At 40.6% G+C, this 20,423-nt stretch overlaps 1 protein-coding gene across 4 annotated transcripts in view; it reads left to right on the top strand.

Moving 5' to 3' along the window:
* TIAM2 (TIAM Rac1 associated GEF 2) overlaps nt 1-20,423 on the top strand; it is a 393,945-nt gene that overhangs the window by 368,378 nt on the left and 5,144 nt on the right. For all 4 annotated transcript variants that reach the window (XM_075862681.1, XM_075862682.1, XM_075862683.1 and 1 more), the window contains 4 exons: nt 6,428-6,486; nt 16,259-16,364; nt 17,565-17,652; nt 20,143-20,297. In XM_075862681.1, the coding sequence (XP_075718796.1) occupies nt 6,428-6,486; nt 16,259-16,364; nt 17,565-17,652; nt 20,143-20,297 (408 nt within the window). The remainder of the gene's footprint in view (nt 1-6,427; nt 6,487-16,258; nt 16,365-17,564; nt 17,653-20,142; nt 20,298-20,423) is intronic.

The raw sequence follows: 20,423 nt of genomic DNA, 5'->3' as shown, positions 1-20,423 counted from the left end.
GTTTTTTGGTAAGGCACAGGGAAGGGGGCAGATTTAACAGAAGTGATCGTAAGCTGCAAAATCCTTTCTCTGGCAGCATCAATCTATGGTTTAGCAACATAAATGTCTTCTAGTTTTCGGCTTATATCCATGTTATACTAGTTTCTGTAGAGTAAAAAAACGATTCCAAACTAAAGTAGACATATGGGGGATGTTAATTAGCAACAATTTTGTGTGTTATAACTGCCTGTCTTTCAAGCAGATACATTTAAATTTATAAAAATGCTATTTTTTGCAATTTTTCACTATATTTTGGTGTTTTTCACAATTAAATACTGAATGTATCGACCAAATTTTAACACTATCTTAAAGTCCAATGTGTCACGAGAAAACAATCTCAGAATCGCTTGGATAGGTACAAGCATTCAGACGTTATTGCCACATATAGTGAAACATGTCAGATTTGAAAAATGAGGCTCGGTCAGGAAGGTCAAAAGTGGCTAAAGAGGGAAGGGGTTAAATACTATTATATTACAAGTACAGCAGTAAAATAGACTGTTATAAACACAAATTATAGACATCAATGAAAGAATCACTCATTACACCACTGCTCCTATAGATAGTGCCACACAGACCGCCTGTAGATAGCGACGCATACACACACCCTGTATATAGTGCCACAGACCCCCTGCAGATAGCGAAACACACAGCCCCCTGTAGATGGCGTCACACACAGCCCCCCTGTAGATAGTGCCACACAGACCCCCCCTGTAGATTGTACCACACAGACCCCCCCTGTATATAGTGCTACACCGCAATTCCCCTCTGTATATAGCGCTACACAGCCCCCCTTCCCTTGTATATAGTGCTACACAGCCCCCTCTTCCCCTTGTGTGTATATAGTACTACACAGCCACCCTCCCCTTGTATATAGTGCTACACAGCAATTCACACTTGTATATAGCGCTACACAGCCCCCCTCCCCTTGTATATAGTGCCACACAGCCCCCCTCTTCCCCTTGTGTGTATATAGTACTACACAGCCACCCTCCCCTTGTATATAGTGCTACACAGCAATTCCCCCCTGTATATAGTGCTGCACAGCCCCCCTCCTCCCCTTGTATATAGCGCTGCACAGCAATTCCCCAATCCCTGTATATAGCCCTACACAGCCCCATCTCCCCTTGTATATAGTGCTACACAGCTCCACTCTTCCCCTTGTGTATATAGTGCTACACAGCCCCCTCTTCCCCTTGTGTATATAGTGCTACACAGCCACCCTACCTTTGTATATAGTGCTGCACAGAAATTCCCCCCTGTATATAGTGCTACACAGCCCCCCTCCTCCCCTTGTATATAGCGCTGCACAGCAATTCCCCCTCCTTGTATATAGCGCTACACAACCCCATCTCCCCTTGTATATAGCGCTACACATCTCCACTCTTCCCCTTGTATATGGCGCTGCACAGCAATTCCCCCCTGTATATAGCACTACACAACCCCCTCTCCCCTTGTATATAGCGCTACACAGCCCCCCTCCTCCCCTTGTAGATGGTGCCACACAAACCCCCTGTACATAGTGCTACACAGCCCCCCTCCCCTGTATATAGCACTATGCAGTCCCCTCCTCCCCCTGTATATAGCACTACACAACCCCCTACCGCTGTATATAGCGCCAAACAGCCCCTCTCCTCCACTTGTATATACTGCCACACCGTTCCTTAAAAAAAATAAAAATATAAGATTGTACTTACCTTGTTCCTACGGGACGCATGCGCAGACCAGCGTGATGTTGTGATGTCATCACGCCCAGTGCCACCCTTAGGTTGGATGGCGCCCTGTGCGGGACTCTCTATTGCTGCCCTCTACCAACCAAAAATTAACCACATATATAGACACGTATATACTGGTACTGATACTTGAAAATGCTTCCATGGAGGAAGTGAAACGTTGCTGTGTTGGGTGAATAAATTCACATTTTTTGCTGAGTGCTGCTTCTAGTCTCGTTTCTTGGATATATACTGGTACATATGTACTGTACATACATAAAGACATATTTAGACGTACAGGCAAATATATACAGTGAAGGAAATAAGTATTTGATCCCTTGCTGATTTTGTAAGTTTGCCCACTGTCAAAGTCATGAACAGTCTACAATTTTTAGGCTAGGTTAATTTTACCAGTGTGAGATAGATTATATTTAAACAAAACTGAAAATCACATAGTCAAAATTATATATATTTATTTGCATTGTGCACAGAGAAATAAGTATTTGATCCCTTTGGCAAACAAGACTTAATACTTGGTGACAAAACCCTTGTTGGCAAGCACAGCAGTCAGACGTTTTTTGTAGTCGATGATGAGGTTTGCACACATGTTAGATTGAATTTTGGCCCACTCCTCTTTGCAGATCATCTGTAAATCATTAAGATTTCGAGGCTGTCGCTTGGCAACTCGGATCTTCAGCTCCCTCCATAAGTTTTCGATGGGATTAAGGTCTGGAGACTGGCTAGGCCACTCCATGACCTTAATGTGCTTCTTTTTGAGCCACTCCTTTGTTGCCTTGGCTGTATGTTTCAGGTCATTGTCGTGCTGGAAGACCCAGCCATGAGCCAATTTTAATGTCCTGGTGGAGGGAAGGAGGTTGTCACTCAGGATTTGACGGTACATGGCTCCATCCATTCTCCCATTGATGCGGTGAAGTAGTCCTGTGCCCTTAGCAGAGAAACACCCCCAAAACATGTTTCCACCTCCATGCTTGACAGTGGGGACGGTGTTCTTTGGGTCATAGGCAGCATTTCTCTTCCTCCAAACACGGCGAGTTGAGTTAATGCCAAAGAGCTCAATTTTAGTCTCATCTGACCACAGCACCTTCTCCCAATCACTCTTAGAATCATCCAGATGTTCACTTGCAAACTTCAGACAGGCCTGTACATGTGCCTTCTTGAGCAGGGGGACCTTGCGGGCACTGCAGGATTTTAATCCATTACGGCGTAATGTGTTACCAATGGTTTTCTTGGTGACTGTGGTCCCAGCTGCCTTGAGATCATTAACAAGTTCCCCCCGTGTAGTTTTCGGCTGAGCTCTCACCTTTCTCAGGATCAAGGATACCCCACGAGGTGAGATTTTGCATGGAGCCCCAGATCGATGTCGATTGACAGTCATTTTGTATGTCTTCCATTTTCTTACTATTGCACCAACAGTTGTCTCCTTCTCACCCAGCGTCTTACTTATGGCTTTGTAGCCCATTCCAGCCTTGTGCAGGTCTATGATCTTGCCCCTCACATCCTTAGAAAGCTCTTTGGTCTTGCCCATGTTGTAGAGGTTAGAGTCAGACTGATTAATTGAGTCTGTGGACAGGAGTCTTTTATACAGGTGACAATTTAAGACAGCTGTCTTTAATGCAGGCACCAACTTGATTTGGAGCGTGTAACTGGTCTGGAGGAGGCTGAACTCTTAATGGTTGGTAGGGGATCAAATACTTATTTCTCTGTGCACAATGCAAATAAATATATATCATTTTGACTATGTGATTTTCTTTTTTATATATATATATATATATATATAATCTATCTCTCACTGGTAAAATTAACCTAGCCTAAAAATTCTAGACTGTTCATGTCTTTGACAGTGGGCAAACTTACAAAATCAGCAAGGGATCAAATACTTATTTCCTTCACTGTGTATATATATATATATATATATATATATATATATACACACACACACATAGGTAAATATATAGACAGACAGACAGACACATAGTTATATACAGACACATGCAGGCACATAAATTCACAGACAGGAACATTTACAAATACATAAAAGGCACATATATACAAGCACAAAGACACATTCACATACAGACCATATATACCTACACAGGCGCATATATACATAGCACAGATAATGTAGTAGATGTTACCTGCAGTCCTATGTAACACCACAGATAACACGTTCTACACGTTCTGATAACTAGAGTATATGGGGGCAGCATAGTATATATGGGGCAGCACAGATATCTTCATTTTATCTGTTCTACTTTAATATTGTACACACACTTACAAAGAGACATAAACATACACACATATACTGTAACATATACACACGCACATACTGTAACATATACACACATACTGTAACATATACACACACACATATACACACAAACACATATACTGCAACACATACTGTAACACACACACACACACACACACACACACACACACTGTAACATATACACACACACATACTGTAACATACACACACACACACACACACACACATATATACTGTAACATACACACACACATGCTGACAGGATCACAGGTTTCTTGCAGGACGGGCTGTGGGCGGAGCTTCCTCGGCTCCTGTTTACTACGTGTGTGTAACGAGCTGAGGACAGAGAAGAGCACAGTGGTGCCCCCTACATGCTGGGAGGGTGCAGCACCTGTGCTCTCGCACAGATCGCACACCCATAAGGCCGGCCCTAATCACGCCGACCTGCGCGACCCCAGCGCCTTATAGGCTGCAGGCCTAACGTGACCTGCAACCTATAGTATTCATTTGTATGTGTGCCCCCTCCGGTGCTAGCGACAGCACTGCATCCACCTGTGACAGTGCGCAGGCTTTAAAGTTTAGTGAGCAGGCGGATCGTGGAAGGTTCGCGGCTGCACAGTTCCGCACCTTATAGGGGACACTGCCTGTGGATATGTCCTAAATGTCCCTCATGGGAAAACTGATTAAAGTAAAGCCCCTAAAAACTTTGCCAGGCATTACAATCCCAAACTCAATCCAAATTCTGAAAACGATAACATACATAAAATAAACTTAAACTATACTGCAAGACGCCAATGGTTTGTGAGGTTACTCCTCATTTTGTATTGACGTAGGAGCATGACTAGTGCTAGATGAATGATTGCGGCAATAATTACCTGACTAATGGTTGCAATCATCATAGAGGAAACGCATTGCAATACACGTTACATACTTGAGTGTGTCCGTGTAGTTACATCGTTGTGTTATTTTTAGAAAGATTGATGGTGATTGTCTTAGGCCCCATGCACACAGCCGTAAAAAACCTCTGTTTTTGCGGACCGCAATTGCGGTCCGGAAAAATGGACCCATTCACTTTCTTTGAACGCGGAAACTTTTCCGTAGCGCTACGGATGGGTGTCCGTGGCGTAAAAATGTTCCGAAAATTATGGAACATATCCGTTATTTTGCGGGCCGTGCTCCCATAATTTGTATGGGAGCACGGCCCGAAAATGCGGGTGGCAGTTGGCGGACGGCCGTGCCCGCAATCGCGGGCCGTGATTGCGGGCACGGTCGTGTGCATGGGGCCTTAAACTAGATACTTGGTGATGAACTGCCCCTCAGCCAGATAACCTAACTTACATTCAACTACATTGACAGGGGCCATTTCTTGAATGATCACACATAAATATTTTGAAGAAATGGGTTATCCAAATGCAGAGAAAAATATTAAATAATTATGGTAATGAGGTAGAACCAAATGTCTGGAGTTGATATGACTAATGATTCTACAAAACTCTGCCTAGCAAATACTTCAATATATACTGCATGCAGTAAAAAAATAAAAAAAATTTGCTTTGAAAATTAAAAGAAAACTGAAAAAATACTTCTAAGGGTACCCACTCATGTGGTGAATATGTTGCAGATTTTTTTGCCGCAAAATCTGCATGTTAAATGGATTTTTGTGTGGATTCACTGCAGATTTGACCTTCGCAGCATCCAGAACAGAATGAGCATGCTGCGAATTTGAAAATCGGCGACATGCTCTGATTTCTGTGGAAATTGTTCTGCAGTATGTGGATGAGATTCGTTTAAATCTCATCCACGTGGTTGAGACTGTAATCCTTTGCAGATTTATTGTGCGCAAATCCGCACAGAAAAATCCGCAGTATTTCCATTCCGTGTGAAGGAGGCCTAATCGTAATTATTATGGGGTTCCTCAAATAACCAAATGACTTCTTTTTTTTTTTTTTTTTTGTGCTCATGCTGTTTTGCTAATCACTTCCTTTTATGAGTTGTTCCTTGGCAAACGTAATAAACATTGCAGAGAATGGGTGACAACCCATGCCTTTGTGGAAATGTAGCTTTGTACATGCTCCTTAAAATGCAGTTTATCGGACTTAGAATCACTACTTTAGTGCTTTTAGGGGGAATTTAGTGCTATATATGGCAAAACAATGTATAACACAATATAAATCCATATTGTGCATCATGTTGCAGTCTGTAATGCACACATGCTAGAAGTAGTAAGTGAGAAACTTATTCCTGTAAACCTTTGTGATAAACACTGGTACAGTAGATAAGACTGTGTGCGGCACCAGAGCAACCCTGAAGACGTGTGCACATGTTCATCTGTTCGCCGAAAAATAGCCAAGTTAAACCTTTTTTTTTTTTTTCTTTTGCTGTCTTGCAGTGTTTAGAAGGGCGATCATTCTGGTGCACAAAGAGAGCTTCAAGTTAAAAAAGAAAATGGTAAGTACCCCAACAGACCGGACTGCACACCACAAAACTTATTTCTGATTCTCAATATTTGTGGCTCTGCTCTCAACTCCTTCCCGACCGCCCATCATCTTTTGACGTCAGGTGGTGCAGGTCCCCAGTCTACAACGATGTATTTTGGCGTCGCTGTAGGTGAGGCTGATGAGCGCTCATCTTCTAAGCAGGAGCTGTAACGAACAGCTCCTGATCTCGAGCAGCCTCATGAACGTAGCTGGGGTCTGAAAACATTCGGACCCCATATAGCTGTTTAACCCTCATAGCTGTTTAACCCTGTTTAACTCTTTGATCGCTGCAGTCCATGACTGCGGCATGATCAAAGGGAATTCCCCTCTTTGATTGCATCACCGGGATTCCGGTGATGCGATCAAACAGCGGGGGAATCCCCCTGCAGTTAGCCTTGGACCTACAAAGGACCCCAGGGCTGTCTGTGCCGTTTGCCTGCTGTTCGGGTACACTATGTGCTGCCCTAACAGCAGCCTGTGTCATAGTGATACAGTGTAATGTATTCGCATACAGGAGTATGCTAATACATTATAAGTAAAAAATAAAATTATAAATAAAGTTATCCCTTAATGGGATAAAAAAAAAAAGTAACAAAAAAAAAAGTCACAAAGTCATTATTTTGCATAAAATATATTTTATTGCCCCCACATCACATAAAAAAACCAACTTACACATATTAGGTATCTACACGACCATAATAACCTGACAAATTAATTTAACAGGTTATTTAGCGTGAAACATGAAAGGGATAAAAAATAAACAAGAAAAACAATGCAGAGAATCGCTTTTTCCTATATTCACACCGTAACAAAAAAAAAATGTTTTACCCCCAAACTGCGTGGAAAAAAAATACGATTTCTCTCACATAAAACAAGGCCTCCTACGGCCACGTCAATGAAAATATAAAAAAGTTATGGCTGCTGAAAGGCAGAGAGGCAAAAACAGAAAAATTTAGCTGGTCTTTTCAGGCCCGGTCATTAAGGGGTTAATAACCTTTTCCTGTATGTCTAATTTTTTCATAAAACCAGCACCTCATGTATGTTAATTGTGCCTTGCCAAAAATAAGAATATTAAAATACAAATGTATATAGAATACGAAGTGTCTCTGGCAGCAGAAAATAGTTTCCCTTACATGATACTGACCAGTTCATGACAAATGTCCTTTAAATGTAGTGAATTACAAGTATAGTACATGCATAATGTCGATGGTCTTAAAGCTCAGTCTGGAAGTTAGAGAGGAGGTGGAGGCACGAAATCCTCTTATAAGGGTAAATCATGAGAAGAAAGTCAAAACACGCAGTACTGTGTGTAGGCGGCACGAACAAATGTACCATTTGTAATTAGGCCCTGCAGGAAAAATAGACTGCAGATTAAGATGACAGCATTTTGCAGACGCATTTATTTAATGTTGAATCAATTTCTTATATGCAAAGTTTCTAAAAGTAAAGTTACATAATGTCACTCAAAATTCAATGCATTGACACTGATAACATAGTACAGTATAGTAGTACACTCAACGAATTCACCGAAAATCCAGAGACAACAGCTACGTACCAACTAGTTCGAAATGTAGTCACACTTTTTTATAATTATACCTTTCCGTCGGAGGAACCGATGAACGGAAACAGTAGCTTCCGTTTGCATTACCATTGATTTCAGTGCTAATGCTTGTTGGAATTGCTTTCCGTTCTGTAACGTTTGTTTTATTGCGGAAACAATGGCGTAGTCAACTACACTATTGTTTTTCGCAAAAAAAAATGAAACTAACGGAAATCAATTGCGACAGAAGCATTACCATTGAAATCAATGGTAATGCAAATGGAAGCTATGGTTTCCGTTTTGGCTTTCCGTTTTTCGGGTAAAAAACAGCTCATCTCTTAACCATGGGCTGTGTTTAGTATTGCTGCCCAGTCTCATTCAGGTTAATGTTGCTAAGCTGCACTACACTATACTATATTGGACTGGTATGGTAATATTTTATGTCTACATAATTATGTATGTATTTTTTTTGGCCATTACTATTTTCTCCTTAGGAGACAGCAACCTAGCAACAGCTGATGTGTACAGATGACTAGCCTCATAAACGCTGTCTGAAAAGTGATTTGAATTCGTTAGGCCCCCTGCACAAGACTGTGCCCGTAATCAAGGTCTGCTATTTACGGGAAGGGCCGGCCACGGACATGCCATCGGCATTTGCGGGCCATTCACCCATATAAAGTATGGGAGCGCGGTCCGTAAAAAGCAGAAAATAGGACATGTCCCATCTTTTGAGAAGCCTTTCTACGCCACGGACACCTTCCCGTAAATATACCGGAAGGCGTCCGTTGGCCATAGAAATGAATGGGTCCGTAATTATGGACATAATTTACGGTAGTGTGCATGGGGCCTTACTGTGCATGTAATTACTGCTTCAGGTGAAGTCCTCATTGGGGCGGGGCCTCCCCTCAGGTGCAGTGCTGCCCAGGCATGGCTCTACTTTTCTCAGGCGGCTTCACATACATATGTTTCCAAAAAGAGCAGCAAACTGGAATTTTACCACAGAATTGCACCAAATCTCTCCCAGATTACTACAAATCATTACTAAGTAGGATGCATATTTCTTGTCAGATATTTTCTAATATCCTTGGAAATCTGTATTTCTAGTCAAAAAGGAAGTCTTAGTCATTGTTACACAGAAATTCTCTTCTGATTAATCTATTTAATATCACAGTTTGAATTCCGTTAGATATATACTATGAAACTCTGTCCTATACCAGGGATGGCTGTTACTGCTGTATACAGGTGTCTTCAGATAATACAAACCTGACTTCTGTGGTAAATCTTGACTTGCGGGTCATCATTCAGGACCGTGATTTACTTGTATACTTAATTCCTGTTTCTTAGTTATATAGGTGAACTACCTGTAAGGTCAATTGCAACTAGGAGACCCTGGAAAGGGCCATGCAACATGAGAACCCCTCTTAGGCTCAGAAATAAGGAGAGGGAAACAAGAAACTGTCAGTTTCTATGTGGTATCACTACAAAAATTATTTTTTTTGCGGGTCATTTCTACTGCCTGGTCACCTTCTAAATATACAGGAAGGTATCCGTGGATCATAGAAATGAATGGATCAGTATTTTTTTTGTGGGACGAGGCGTAGCTTTCATTGGTACTATTTTGGCGTACATTAAATGTATTGATTTAACTTTTTAGTTTTTTTGAGGGGGTGAATTGAGTAAAAAAAGGAATTTCCCCGTTCTTTTGCATTTTTTTTTGTAAGACGTTCACCCGGCGTTTTAATGTGACTTTGTTTGGATCGTCACAATCACGGTGATACATGTGGATTTTTTTTCTTTTACACTTTGATTAAATAAAACCACTTTTTAAGGGAAAAAGTTTATTTTGTTTTAATAAACTTTATTCAACTATTAATTTTTTTATTCCCACTGGGGGATTTTACAATGTAATATTCTGATGGCAGATATAATGCTTTCGCATACTTAGTATACCAAAGCATTAGTGTCTGCCTCTGGCATGGCCTAATAAGCATATAGCCAGGGCAGGACTGCAGGCCTTTGTTAGGCCGCTGGCTGCCATGGTAACCCATCGGCGTCCAGTGATCAAGTTCGCAGGCTGCCGATGGGTGACAGAGAAAGCCCCTCCCTCTGTCAAACCACGTAAATGCCGGGATTGAAGGTTTGTCCAATCCACAGTTTCTGTGCCCGCATTATCACCGTGATGGATGCAAGAACGTCAGAATCTAAGCCTCCCATGATGTGCATGTGCGTGATTGTGTTTAAGGTGTTAAATGGTTGTTCATGCTAATTGCACCTCACGTGGAGGCATACGTTGGTCCATTATTGGAGATGGTTGCCTCTAGTGTTTTTTGTTTTGTTTTTTGTTTTGTTTTTTTCTACAATTATTGTAATAATCAGATGCAGCATTCTATATCTGTAATTTTGTATTTTGAAATGCAGAGTTTAGAGTAGATGAGTCTCTAGACTCAAAAATCTCACAAGCTTTGAAACTGTTGTATTCTCACTTGTGAGAGGTTTACTAAGCAAAATGCACCAGAATTTTATCATAAACCAAACCAAATAATATAGGACATGGCATGTTTCAAATTACCTTCTCCTATCTTGACCGTTTTGAAAAGCATATAAGAGAGAGACTTGCCTAAAAGGCGTCTTATAATGCAGTAAATATATGCATAATTACTGCAGATTACTACTATAGATGTACGCCAGCCGTGAGGTGGCATAAAGAAGAAACATCTGTCTAAGGGGTAGTTCACACGGAGTATTCTGGCTCTGTTTTTGATGCGGGAACTGCATTGGAAACCGTGCCAAAAAACGCCCGAAATCTACTCCCATTGATTTTCGGAGGCATTTTTTTCCCACGAAGCGACATGACTTATCTTCGGGCATTTCCGTCTCTGACCTCCCATTGACGTCAATGGGAGGCAGAGAAAGCTTTTTTCGCAGCGTTTTTTTTGCCTGCGGCACTCAATGGCGGCCAACAGTGAAAAACGCGGCAAACCGCATGCAGGCAGGTCAATATCTGTCTCACAATTCCTGAAGAAATTTTGAGGCATATTTTTCCGCATGCAAAAAAACTGTGTGAACAGGGCATAACAGGCCAAGCAAATTGTGCCAAATTACACCATGTGCAGGATTTCAATACATTTTCCAAAATATGCACCGTTTGGACACTATTAATAATTCTCCCCAATGAGCAGAGGTATCATTTAAGGGAGATCTTGCAAATGCCTGCCACAATAAATTATGATTGTTTATATGGAACTGGATATGTAGCAAAACATGGCGGTACATAGCACATTTTTCTTTCCCAATGTTACATAGTTAGTACGGTTGAAAAAAGACACGTGTCCATCAAGTTCAACCAAGGGATGGGAAAAGGGAAGGGATGAAACAAAAGTTCTACACTGTTAAGCACTGAAGAAATAATATTTTGACTGGTCCCTCACATGATAACTTAAACTAATGATCCCTTTATTGCATTTCATGCCTAAGACCTAAATCACAGCTTTATTAACTTAATCAGGCTCCTGTTTGACCTATTAATACCCTCTGTGTGCTTTGGATCAGAAATGGCACCTACCGTAAGTCTCATTAATGCAAGGTGCACCTTGAGTAGACGCATTAAGTTTATATCCAATGGCTAAATGAGGAAACAATTGTAATTCTTTCACTCAGGGACCTATAATAAATAATGGGACATCCGCCTCTTTATACACCGGACTGTATTTTGTGAGGTCCTCCACTAAGATGTTCTTAACAAAATATATGACAAGATACAAAGTTATTTTCATACCCTAATAGACAGCAGTTGACTTTTCTTGGTTACTTTGCTCAGAAAGTTACATATGGAACGGTCAGGGTAAAACTTCCTTTTCCCTGTTATTTCACACCGAATAACCACCTCTGTAAATTGAAAACTGAGAGCATGCATGCATGGAAAAAGTACGCCAGACAGACAAGTTGGTACACGTCCTCCCTCAGACAGGAAGTGAACTGAACTTTTTATTGAACAAAAGAAACACACCAACATGCCAACCTTGGTAGTGAGATCCAATCACAAGAAAATTTGTTGTCCGGAGGCACAATCAATTGTGTTGGTTCTTGATGAGCCTTCTGCTTTTTCTTTTATTTTATCAATAACTAATAGTAACCAAAATATATAACGGATTCTGGTAAAGGAGTTAGTGTTGACCCCCCCCCCCCCCAATATAACTGAGGAGATGGAAGTTCAGCTATATAAACAGATGGAGGGGGCTGCACATGCTGGTACTGTAGTGATAATGGGAGACTTTAATCACCGGGATATTAATTGGTGTCATGGTTCGGCTTCAACTGCAAAGGGGAGACATTTCCTCAACCTGTTGCAGGAAGATTTTATGGGCCAGTTTGTGGAAGACCCGACTAGAGGTGAAGCTCTGTTGGATCTGGTCATTTCTGATAATGCAGGGCTTGTTGGGAATTTCAGTGTTCGTGAAAACCTTGGTAACAGTGTTCATAATATAGTTATATTTTACCTATACTGTAAAAAACAAACACAGGCTGGGAGGGCAAAAACACTTAATTTTAAGAAGGCCAATTTACCCAGGATGAGGGCGGCAATTCAGGATATAGACTGGGAAGAACTAATGTCAAATAATGGGAGACATGATAAATGGGAGATTTTCAAATCTGGGTAATTATAGTGCAAAATTTATTCCTATAGGTAACCAGCATAAACGACTAAAATTAAACCCCACATGGCTTACAACTTCTGTAAAAAGGGCAATATATGACAAAAAAAGGGCATTTGAAAAATACAAATCTGAGGGTACAGCTGTAGCCTTCGTAAAATATAAAGAGCTTAATAAAAGCTTAATAAAATCTGTAAAAAGGTAATAAAATCAGCAAAAATACAAAATGAAAGGCAGGTGGCCAAGGATAGTAAAACAAATCCCATTTTTTTTCAAATCTTCAAGTATATAAATGCAAAAAAGCCAAGTTCTGAACATGTAGTACCCCTAGATAGTGGTAATGGGGAGTTGGTCACAGGGGATCAAGAGAATGCAGAGTTACTAAATGGGTTCTTTAGCAGCTGATATAGCCGGTGACAGTGCTGCTAATATATCAGTTGATCTACTGAATTGGATGAATGTAGATATGGTCCAAGATAAATTAAATAAAATAAATGTACACAAGACCCCGGGACCAGATGGGTTACACCCTAGAGTTCTTAAAGAGCTTAGTTCAGTTATTTCAGTCCCCCTCTTCATAATATTCAGAGATTCTCTAGTGACTGGTATAATGCCAAGGGACTGGCGCAGGGCAAATGTGGTGCCTATTTTCAAAAAGGGCTCTAGGTCTTCCCCGGGTAATTATAGACCAGTAAGCTTAATATCCATCGTGGGGAAAATGTTTGAGGGGCTACTGAGGGACTATATACAGGATTATGTGACAAAAAATAGTTTTATTTCAGTGACAGCCAGCACGGTTTTACTAAGGACAGAAGTTGTCAAACTAACCTGATTTTGTTTTTATGAAAAGGGGAGCAGAAGCCTAGACAGAGGGGCCGCTGTGGATATAGTGTTTTTGGACTTTGCAAAGGCAGTTGACACTGTCCCTCATAGATGTCGAATGGGTAAATTAAGGACTATAGGCTTAGAAAGTCTAGTTTGTAATTGGATTGAGAATTGGCTCAAGGACCGTATCCAGAGAGTTGTGGTCAATGATTCCTACTCTGAATGGTCCCCGGTTATAAGTGGTGTACCCCAGGGTTCAGTGCTGGTACCACTATTATTCAACTTATTTATTAATGATATAGAGGATGGGATTAATAGCACTATTTCTATTTTTGCAGATGACACCAAGCTATGTAATATAGTTCAGTCTATGGAAGATGTTCTTGAATTGCAAGCAGATTTAAACAAACTAAGGCCTCGTTTACACGAGCGTGTTATTCGTCCGTGCGACGCGCGTGATTTTCACGCGTGTCGTGCGGACCTATTATAGTCTATGGGGTTGTGCAGACAGTCCGTGAATTTTGTGCAACATCAGTCCGTTGCAAAAAACTCACGACATGTTCTATATTTGTGCACTGTTCGCTCATCACGCACCGATTGAAGTCAATGGGTGCGTGAAAACCACGCATGTCACACGGAAGCACTTCCGTGCGAACCGCGTGATTCGCGCAACAGCAGTGAAAAGGATGAATGAAAACAGAAAAGCACCACGTGCTTTTCTGTTTACAAACATCCAAACGGAGTGTCATAATGATGGCGGCTGAGCGAAAATCACGCAGCCGCGCATCATATGGTGATGACACACGGAGCTGTTAAGTGCCTTTTGCACACGCAAAATGCACACGCTCGTGTAAACCAGGCCTACTACTAACCCTTGTACCACAGCCAGGTATATTTATAGTAATACATAGTTACATAGTACGGTTGAAAAAAGACACATGTCCATCAAGTTCACAGCTAATAATTTCCTAGAACTAAAAAATATCTAAGCCTTTTTTACAGCCATCTACTGTCCCTGCTGCGACCAGCTCCTGCGGTAGACTACTCCATAGATTCACAGTAAAGAAGCCTTGTCACCTCTTCAGGTTGAGCCTTTTTTCCTCCAGACGGAGGGAGTGCCCCCTTGTTTTTTGAGGGGGTTTTTACATAGAACAGGATTTCAGTGTGTGTGTGTGTGTGTGTGTGTGTGTGTGTGTGTGTGTGTGTGTGTGTGTGTGTAAATATATATATATATATATATATGATTTGCTTATACACTTGCTCGTGCACGTTTGCACATTAAAGCTTAGTCTGAAGTTCAGTACTATATATTGCACCTGACTGGTTTTCACAACTTCTATACTTTTCTTAAAATATTCCGTTTGGCCAAGGCTTCAGTAGCAAGCATCCAATTATCCCTCATTTGGTCTTCATTGGGAGGTATGAACCCCTTGTATTAGGTTTCCTGGATAATTCTTATCTTGTTTTGTAAGTGTTATGGGTGACACGGTCAAGTTTTCCTCGATCTTACAATGCATTGATCAGAGAATGTGTTTATATACAGTACATGGACGATTTTAATCCATTTATTCTGAAAGCGTTCATTTAATCAAATGTGGATCTAAAAACGTTATCCGCTTTGTTTCACAATATATTTTAACTCTTGTTACTGTCCAGAATCTAATGTATATTTTTTCCATAATATAATTGTTTTGTGGACAATTATGGTGATAAAACGTTTCATCCACTAACTTGAAGCACACAACCCAATAATCACATATTGTCAGTACACCACTGAATAATCACATATTGTCAGAGACCACTGCCAGGAGTGTGCTATTCTACCTATCAGCTGTTGCTAGAGTGGTTTCCCGAAGAGAAAAAGAGAGTTTGTTGGGATCTATGATCTGCAAACGACATTTTCTCTTGGGAAAGGAAAGCCACCTAGTAATAGCGTCCCTCCTACTTTTAAACCTGCCATTACTCTCAGATTTGCATCCACTTATGTAATGTGGGTATAACCTGTGACAGTTCATGAGGTTGTATATTATTTAACTGTGGACTTCTGTGCCATTGTTGTGCCTGAAATATGGGGACTACAAGTCGTCAACAAAGAAAACTATGTTTTGACTGTCTTGGTTACCATTTTGTATGTTTTTTTTGGTCACCCTTCAAGCTTCTGTATGCTATGGTGTGCAGTGAATAAACCTTGCATGTATTTTCTATATAGACATAAGATTGTCCTTTAAACAATCTGAGACTGAACTCATTTACCAGAAAATTAACTTAGGGAAGTTACAATAGTTATGACCCTTTCCATTGTATAACTCTAATATCTCTTGTGAATGGATAAATCCTTGTCACCTAAACAATGCCGGATTAAAGCTTTGCCTGGGCAGCACTGCACCTGATGGGAAACGCCACCCCATTCAGGACTCCACCTGAAGCAATAATTACATTCACAATTTAGTTTTCAGACTGAATTTAGGAGGCTAGTGGCTTGTACCCATCAGCTGTCTCTAGGCGGCTGTCCTCCTACTTTCCCTAGAGAAAATGTAGTTTGCAAACTCTATATTTATTTATTTTTTTGCATCCTACGTCAATTGTCAAGGTCCGATGCTTGGAAAAGAAGATTGATCTTATATCCATTGTGACACTATATCTGAAAGCAGAAATAAAAATGATAAAATAATCAAATGTAATTTTTCCTAAATATTATGCCTTTTTTATTGTATGTCTTTGTTCAGTCTCAGAATACACGAAGTTCTCAAATCTATGGAGATATTGATCAGTTTAAATTTCGCTGGCTGATTCCTTTGTCTGCTGTTCAGGTCCGGATGGGAAATGCTGCAGGTGAATACGATGATCCTTAAACTAGAAATATTACTGCGTGTTCTCGAATGCATTGTAAAACTATACAAGAGAGAAGTCTGGCTGTGTGGAATGCTGAGCAACAGACTGCCATTATTAGGCTGGATTCACACATGGCTTCTTAAAAGCTTTAATACATTTGGTTTTCCCACAATTGGCAGCAATGTTTTTACAAAGTATGGCCGATTTAAAATAAATATGTTCACCAAATTCAACCAGGGAAGGGGAGGGTAATCCGGATGAAGGGAAGGAGAAAAAAAAAAAAGATTAAGGCTCTGTTCACATAATGTTTGAGCCCTACGTTTGGTGTATAGAAATCTGGAAAAAGCTCCTGGTGTATACGTCAAATGGCATCCGTAGCGCTGCTATAGAGCGGAATGCATTTATTTTTTAAAATGCTGCTGTATAGAAAAGTCTACTGTGCAGAAGCATCTTGTAGAAGACGTATACTGCACGGCATACGTCAGAGGTATACGTTGGGCAATACTCCCGACGTAAACATCTGACGGAAGGCACAGACATGATGTGACCGTAGCTGTATACATATTGATCATGAGAAGGCACGAGGTAATAAGCTCACACTCGCAATATGTTCCAATATTTTATCCAATAAATCGCAGCACTCCTGTATATAGCAAATTCAAACTTTTTTTATTTACCGGTGCATGTAACCAGCGCAATGTTTCTACCCCCATCCTGGGTTCTTTTTTTAAAATTTTATTTTGTAATGCCAGTTAGAGGGTTCAAAAGTTGCGCTATTTACATGCCCAGGTGAAAAAAAAAGCTTGAATTTACTATATCCAGATTGTACATTTGGATGGAGTTGTTTGAATAATGCAAACAATTGTATAGATGAAATAGGGCACTTTCTGACCCTAAGCACTATATCCTGTCAGAATATTGGATTTGGGATTAAAATAAAGTGGTTCGTTTTGGCTTGGGGACAGGTCAGTTGAAATATCGATTGTTATGTGAGTAAACAAGATAAATAACTTTGTTTTTGTTACACCAGCCAAGTGTCAATTATTAAATACAAATGTGTCAATTGCAGGTAGCAGGAGGTGTAATGTGTCACAGCAAATACCCATAACACTCGTTTTCTTGTGTCTGAGAGATCGAGAAATCTCCCTATAGCTGAATGACCGAAATTGATCATATTTTTCCCTCATTTATTCTGCACAGGAACAGAAAATAACTGCTTGTGGGAACTTATCCATACAAAATCTGAACTCCAAGGGAGGCCAGAAACTCTTTTTCAGCTCTGTAGTAGGTAAGTACAGTCCGTTACTGTAGAACACTGGGAGAAAAACCAGTTCCACCTTATGTCAATATATCTGTGATGTAGCCTGAAACGCTGTGCTGAGACTGGAGCTCCATTGTAGCTTATCGCATTCCCCCCCAAAAGACACTACAAAATCGAATGCAATTTTTTCCGATTTAGGGGAGATGCCTTCTGTTGGATGGTAAAAATGAAAAAATTGACAGGACTAAATTGCATGCATATTTAAATAATTGCATTCTAAATGCTGCATACAAATACACCAGCAAATGGTTGGTTAAATGTAAAAAAAAATGGTCTATAATTATAATTTGTTTTAAAATGGAAAATAGAATGTTTAAAGCGATCCTTAGGTCAAAAACAAAATAACTATAAAGTGCAAAATTATTCTCCTGCTTGTTCCTTGCTCCGTTCCCCGTTGTCTGGTATTTAAGATGATGGCCACCGCTGTCGCAAACTTGCATATGGAGAGTGTTGTCTGCAAGTTTGGGACATGCCCCCACCCTGTCCACTGCCCTCACATGGACCAGTGCACTGGTGTTTTTGACTGGTGCTTTAATATCCAATACAATTCACTGCACATACTGTAAAGTACCCTTTAGGCCAGGATCACACACCGTTTTGATGCTTGAGCCAAAAAACTTCACTGAGAGAGTGAGTGAGTGTGCGTTTTCCTGGCCCTACAGTTTTACATTGTACTGTTCTTGTTTATTTAACCCGTTAGTGACCGGCCCATAGTCTTTTTACGTTGGTCACTAACGGGCCTTATTCCGATGCCATAGACTTTTACGTCGCGGCATCGGAATAAGTAAACAGAGCAGGGAGCTGTCAAATCTCCCTGCTCTCGGCTGCTAGAGGCAGCTGAGGGCTGGGAGCGTCCCTTCTCTGCCGGGTGAGATCGATATTAGTATCGATCTCACCCGTTTAACCCCTCAGATGCGGTGGTCAATAGCGAGCACCGCATCTGAGTGGTTTTGGAGAGAGGGAGGGAGCTCCCTCTCATCCCACTGACACCGGGCGATAAGATCGCCGAGTTTCTGTGTCTCCCATGGCAGCCGGGGGCCTAATAAAGGCCCCCAGGTCTGCCTGGAGCGAATGCCTGCTAGATCATGCCGCAGGCATGACCTAGCAGATGCCTGTCCGTTTTAAACGGACAGGCATAATACACTGCAATACAGAAGTATTGCAGTGTATTATAATAGCGATCGCAGAATCGCATATTAAAGTCCCCTAGTGGGACTAGTAAAAAAGTTTAAAAAAAAGTTTAATAAAGTTAATAAAAAAAAAATGAAAAACCCACTTTTTCCCCTTACAAACTGCTTTAGTATTAAAAAACCAAAATAAAGTAAAAAAGTTACACATATTTGGTATCGCCGCGTCCGTAACGACCCCGACTATAAAGCTATTACATTACTTAACCCGCATCTACTCCAAAATGGTACCAATAAAAACTACAAGTCTTCACGCAAAAAAAAAAGCCCTCATACAACTGCATCGGCGAAAAAATAAAAACGTTACGGCTCTTCAAATATGGAGACACAAAAACAAATAATTTTGAAAAAAAAAGCGTTTTTACTGTGTAAAAGTAGTAAAACATACAAAAACTATACAAATTTGATATCGTTGCAATCGTAACAACCCGCTGAATAAAGTTATTGTGTTATTTATAGCACACGGTAAACGGCGTAGATTTAGGACGCAAAAAAGAGTGGCGAAATTTCCGATTTTTTTTCTATCCCCCCCCCCCCCAAAAAAAAGTTACTGAAAGTTAATCAATAAATAATATGTACCTCAAAATGGTGCTATTAAAAAATACAACTTGTCCCGCAAAAAACAAGACCTTATACAACTATGTCGACGCAAAAATAAAAAAGTTATAGCTCTTGGAATGCGACGATGGAAAAACTTAAAAAATAGCTTGGTCATTAACGTCTAAAATAGGCTGGTCATTAAGGGCTTAAGTGTTGAGTAATTCTATGTAAACACAAACAATATATTGGTCATCATTCGAGTGGATTGGTACTCTAAACACTGTAAATTATTCATTATTCACATGCTTCCAGCTTCAGCATTTTTCCACTGGATAGGTGAAGAATTCTAGATCAGTGAGGGGCTGACCACTGGAACCCCCACTGATCACGGGGAACCCCATAATGCCCAACCTCAAGTCGGTGGCTAGTCTGTGCTTGATTGGAGCTGATGCCGGGCATGTATGGTGCCGCTCCTTTCAAAGTTTATGGGGCTGTCGGAAACAGCCGAGCACAGCAGGAATATCCACATCTGGAAAGGCTGGAATACCCCTTTCAGGCAATTTAACGGGAACTCCACAAATACATTGCCCTTGGCACTGCTTTTTTGTATGCTAAACATTTCAGATGTTCAGCATAATCTGTCATGGCACTAATTAGGTCTCAAGATAAACAATTTCTACTGGATAATATAGGTATAAAACTAATATTACCTGTGAATTTTTATTCTTAGTGACTGTGAAAGTAAGACGAGTACAATTAAAGTGATCCGGTCAATTCTGAGAGAGAACTTAAGGAGGAACATTAAGTGTGACTTGCCCCTGGAGAAGACCAATAAAGATCGACTGGGTCCATTAAGAAATAGAATTCCAATATCCGCAAAATTAGGTATGTTACAAACCTTTTGGAGATATTTAGGGAAAATTTAGATGAAATCATGGTTGTCAAGTAGCACTGAATATGAAGTACCAGCTTATACAATGAGCTGCAAAAATATGTTTTTAGAGGTGCTCT

Source organism: Rhinoderma darwinii, chromosome 4 (genome assembly GCF_050947455.1).
Source record: "Rhinoderma darwinii isolate aRhiDar2 chromosome 4, aRhiDar2.hap1, whole genome shotgun sequence".
Classification (NCBI taxonomy): domain Eukaryota; kingdom Metazoa; phylum Chordata; class Amphibia; order Anura; family Rhinodermatidae; genus Rhinoderma; species Rhinoderma darwinii.
This window is presented reverse-complemented; position numbering and strand designations above follow the sequence as displayed.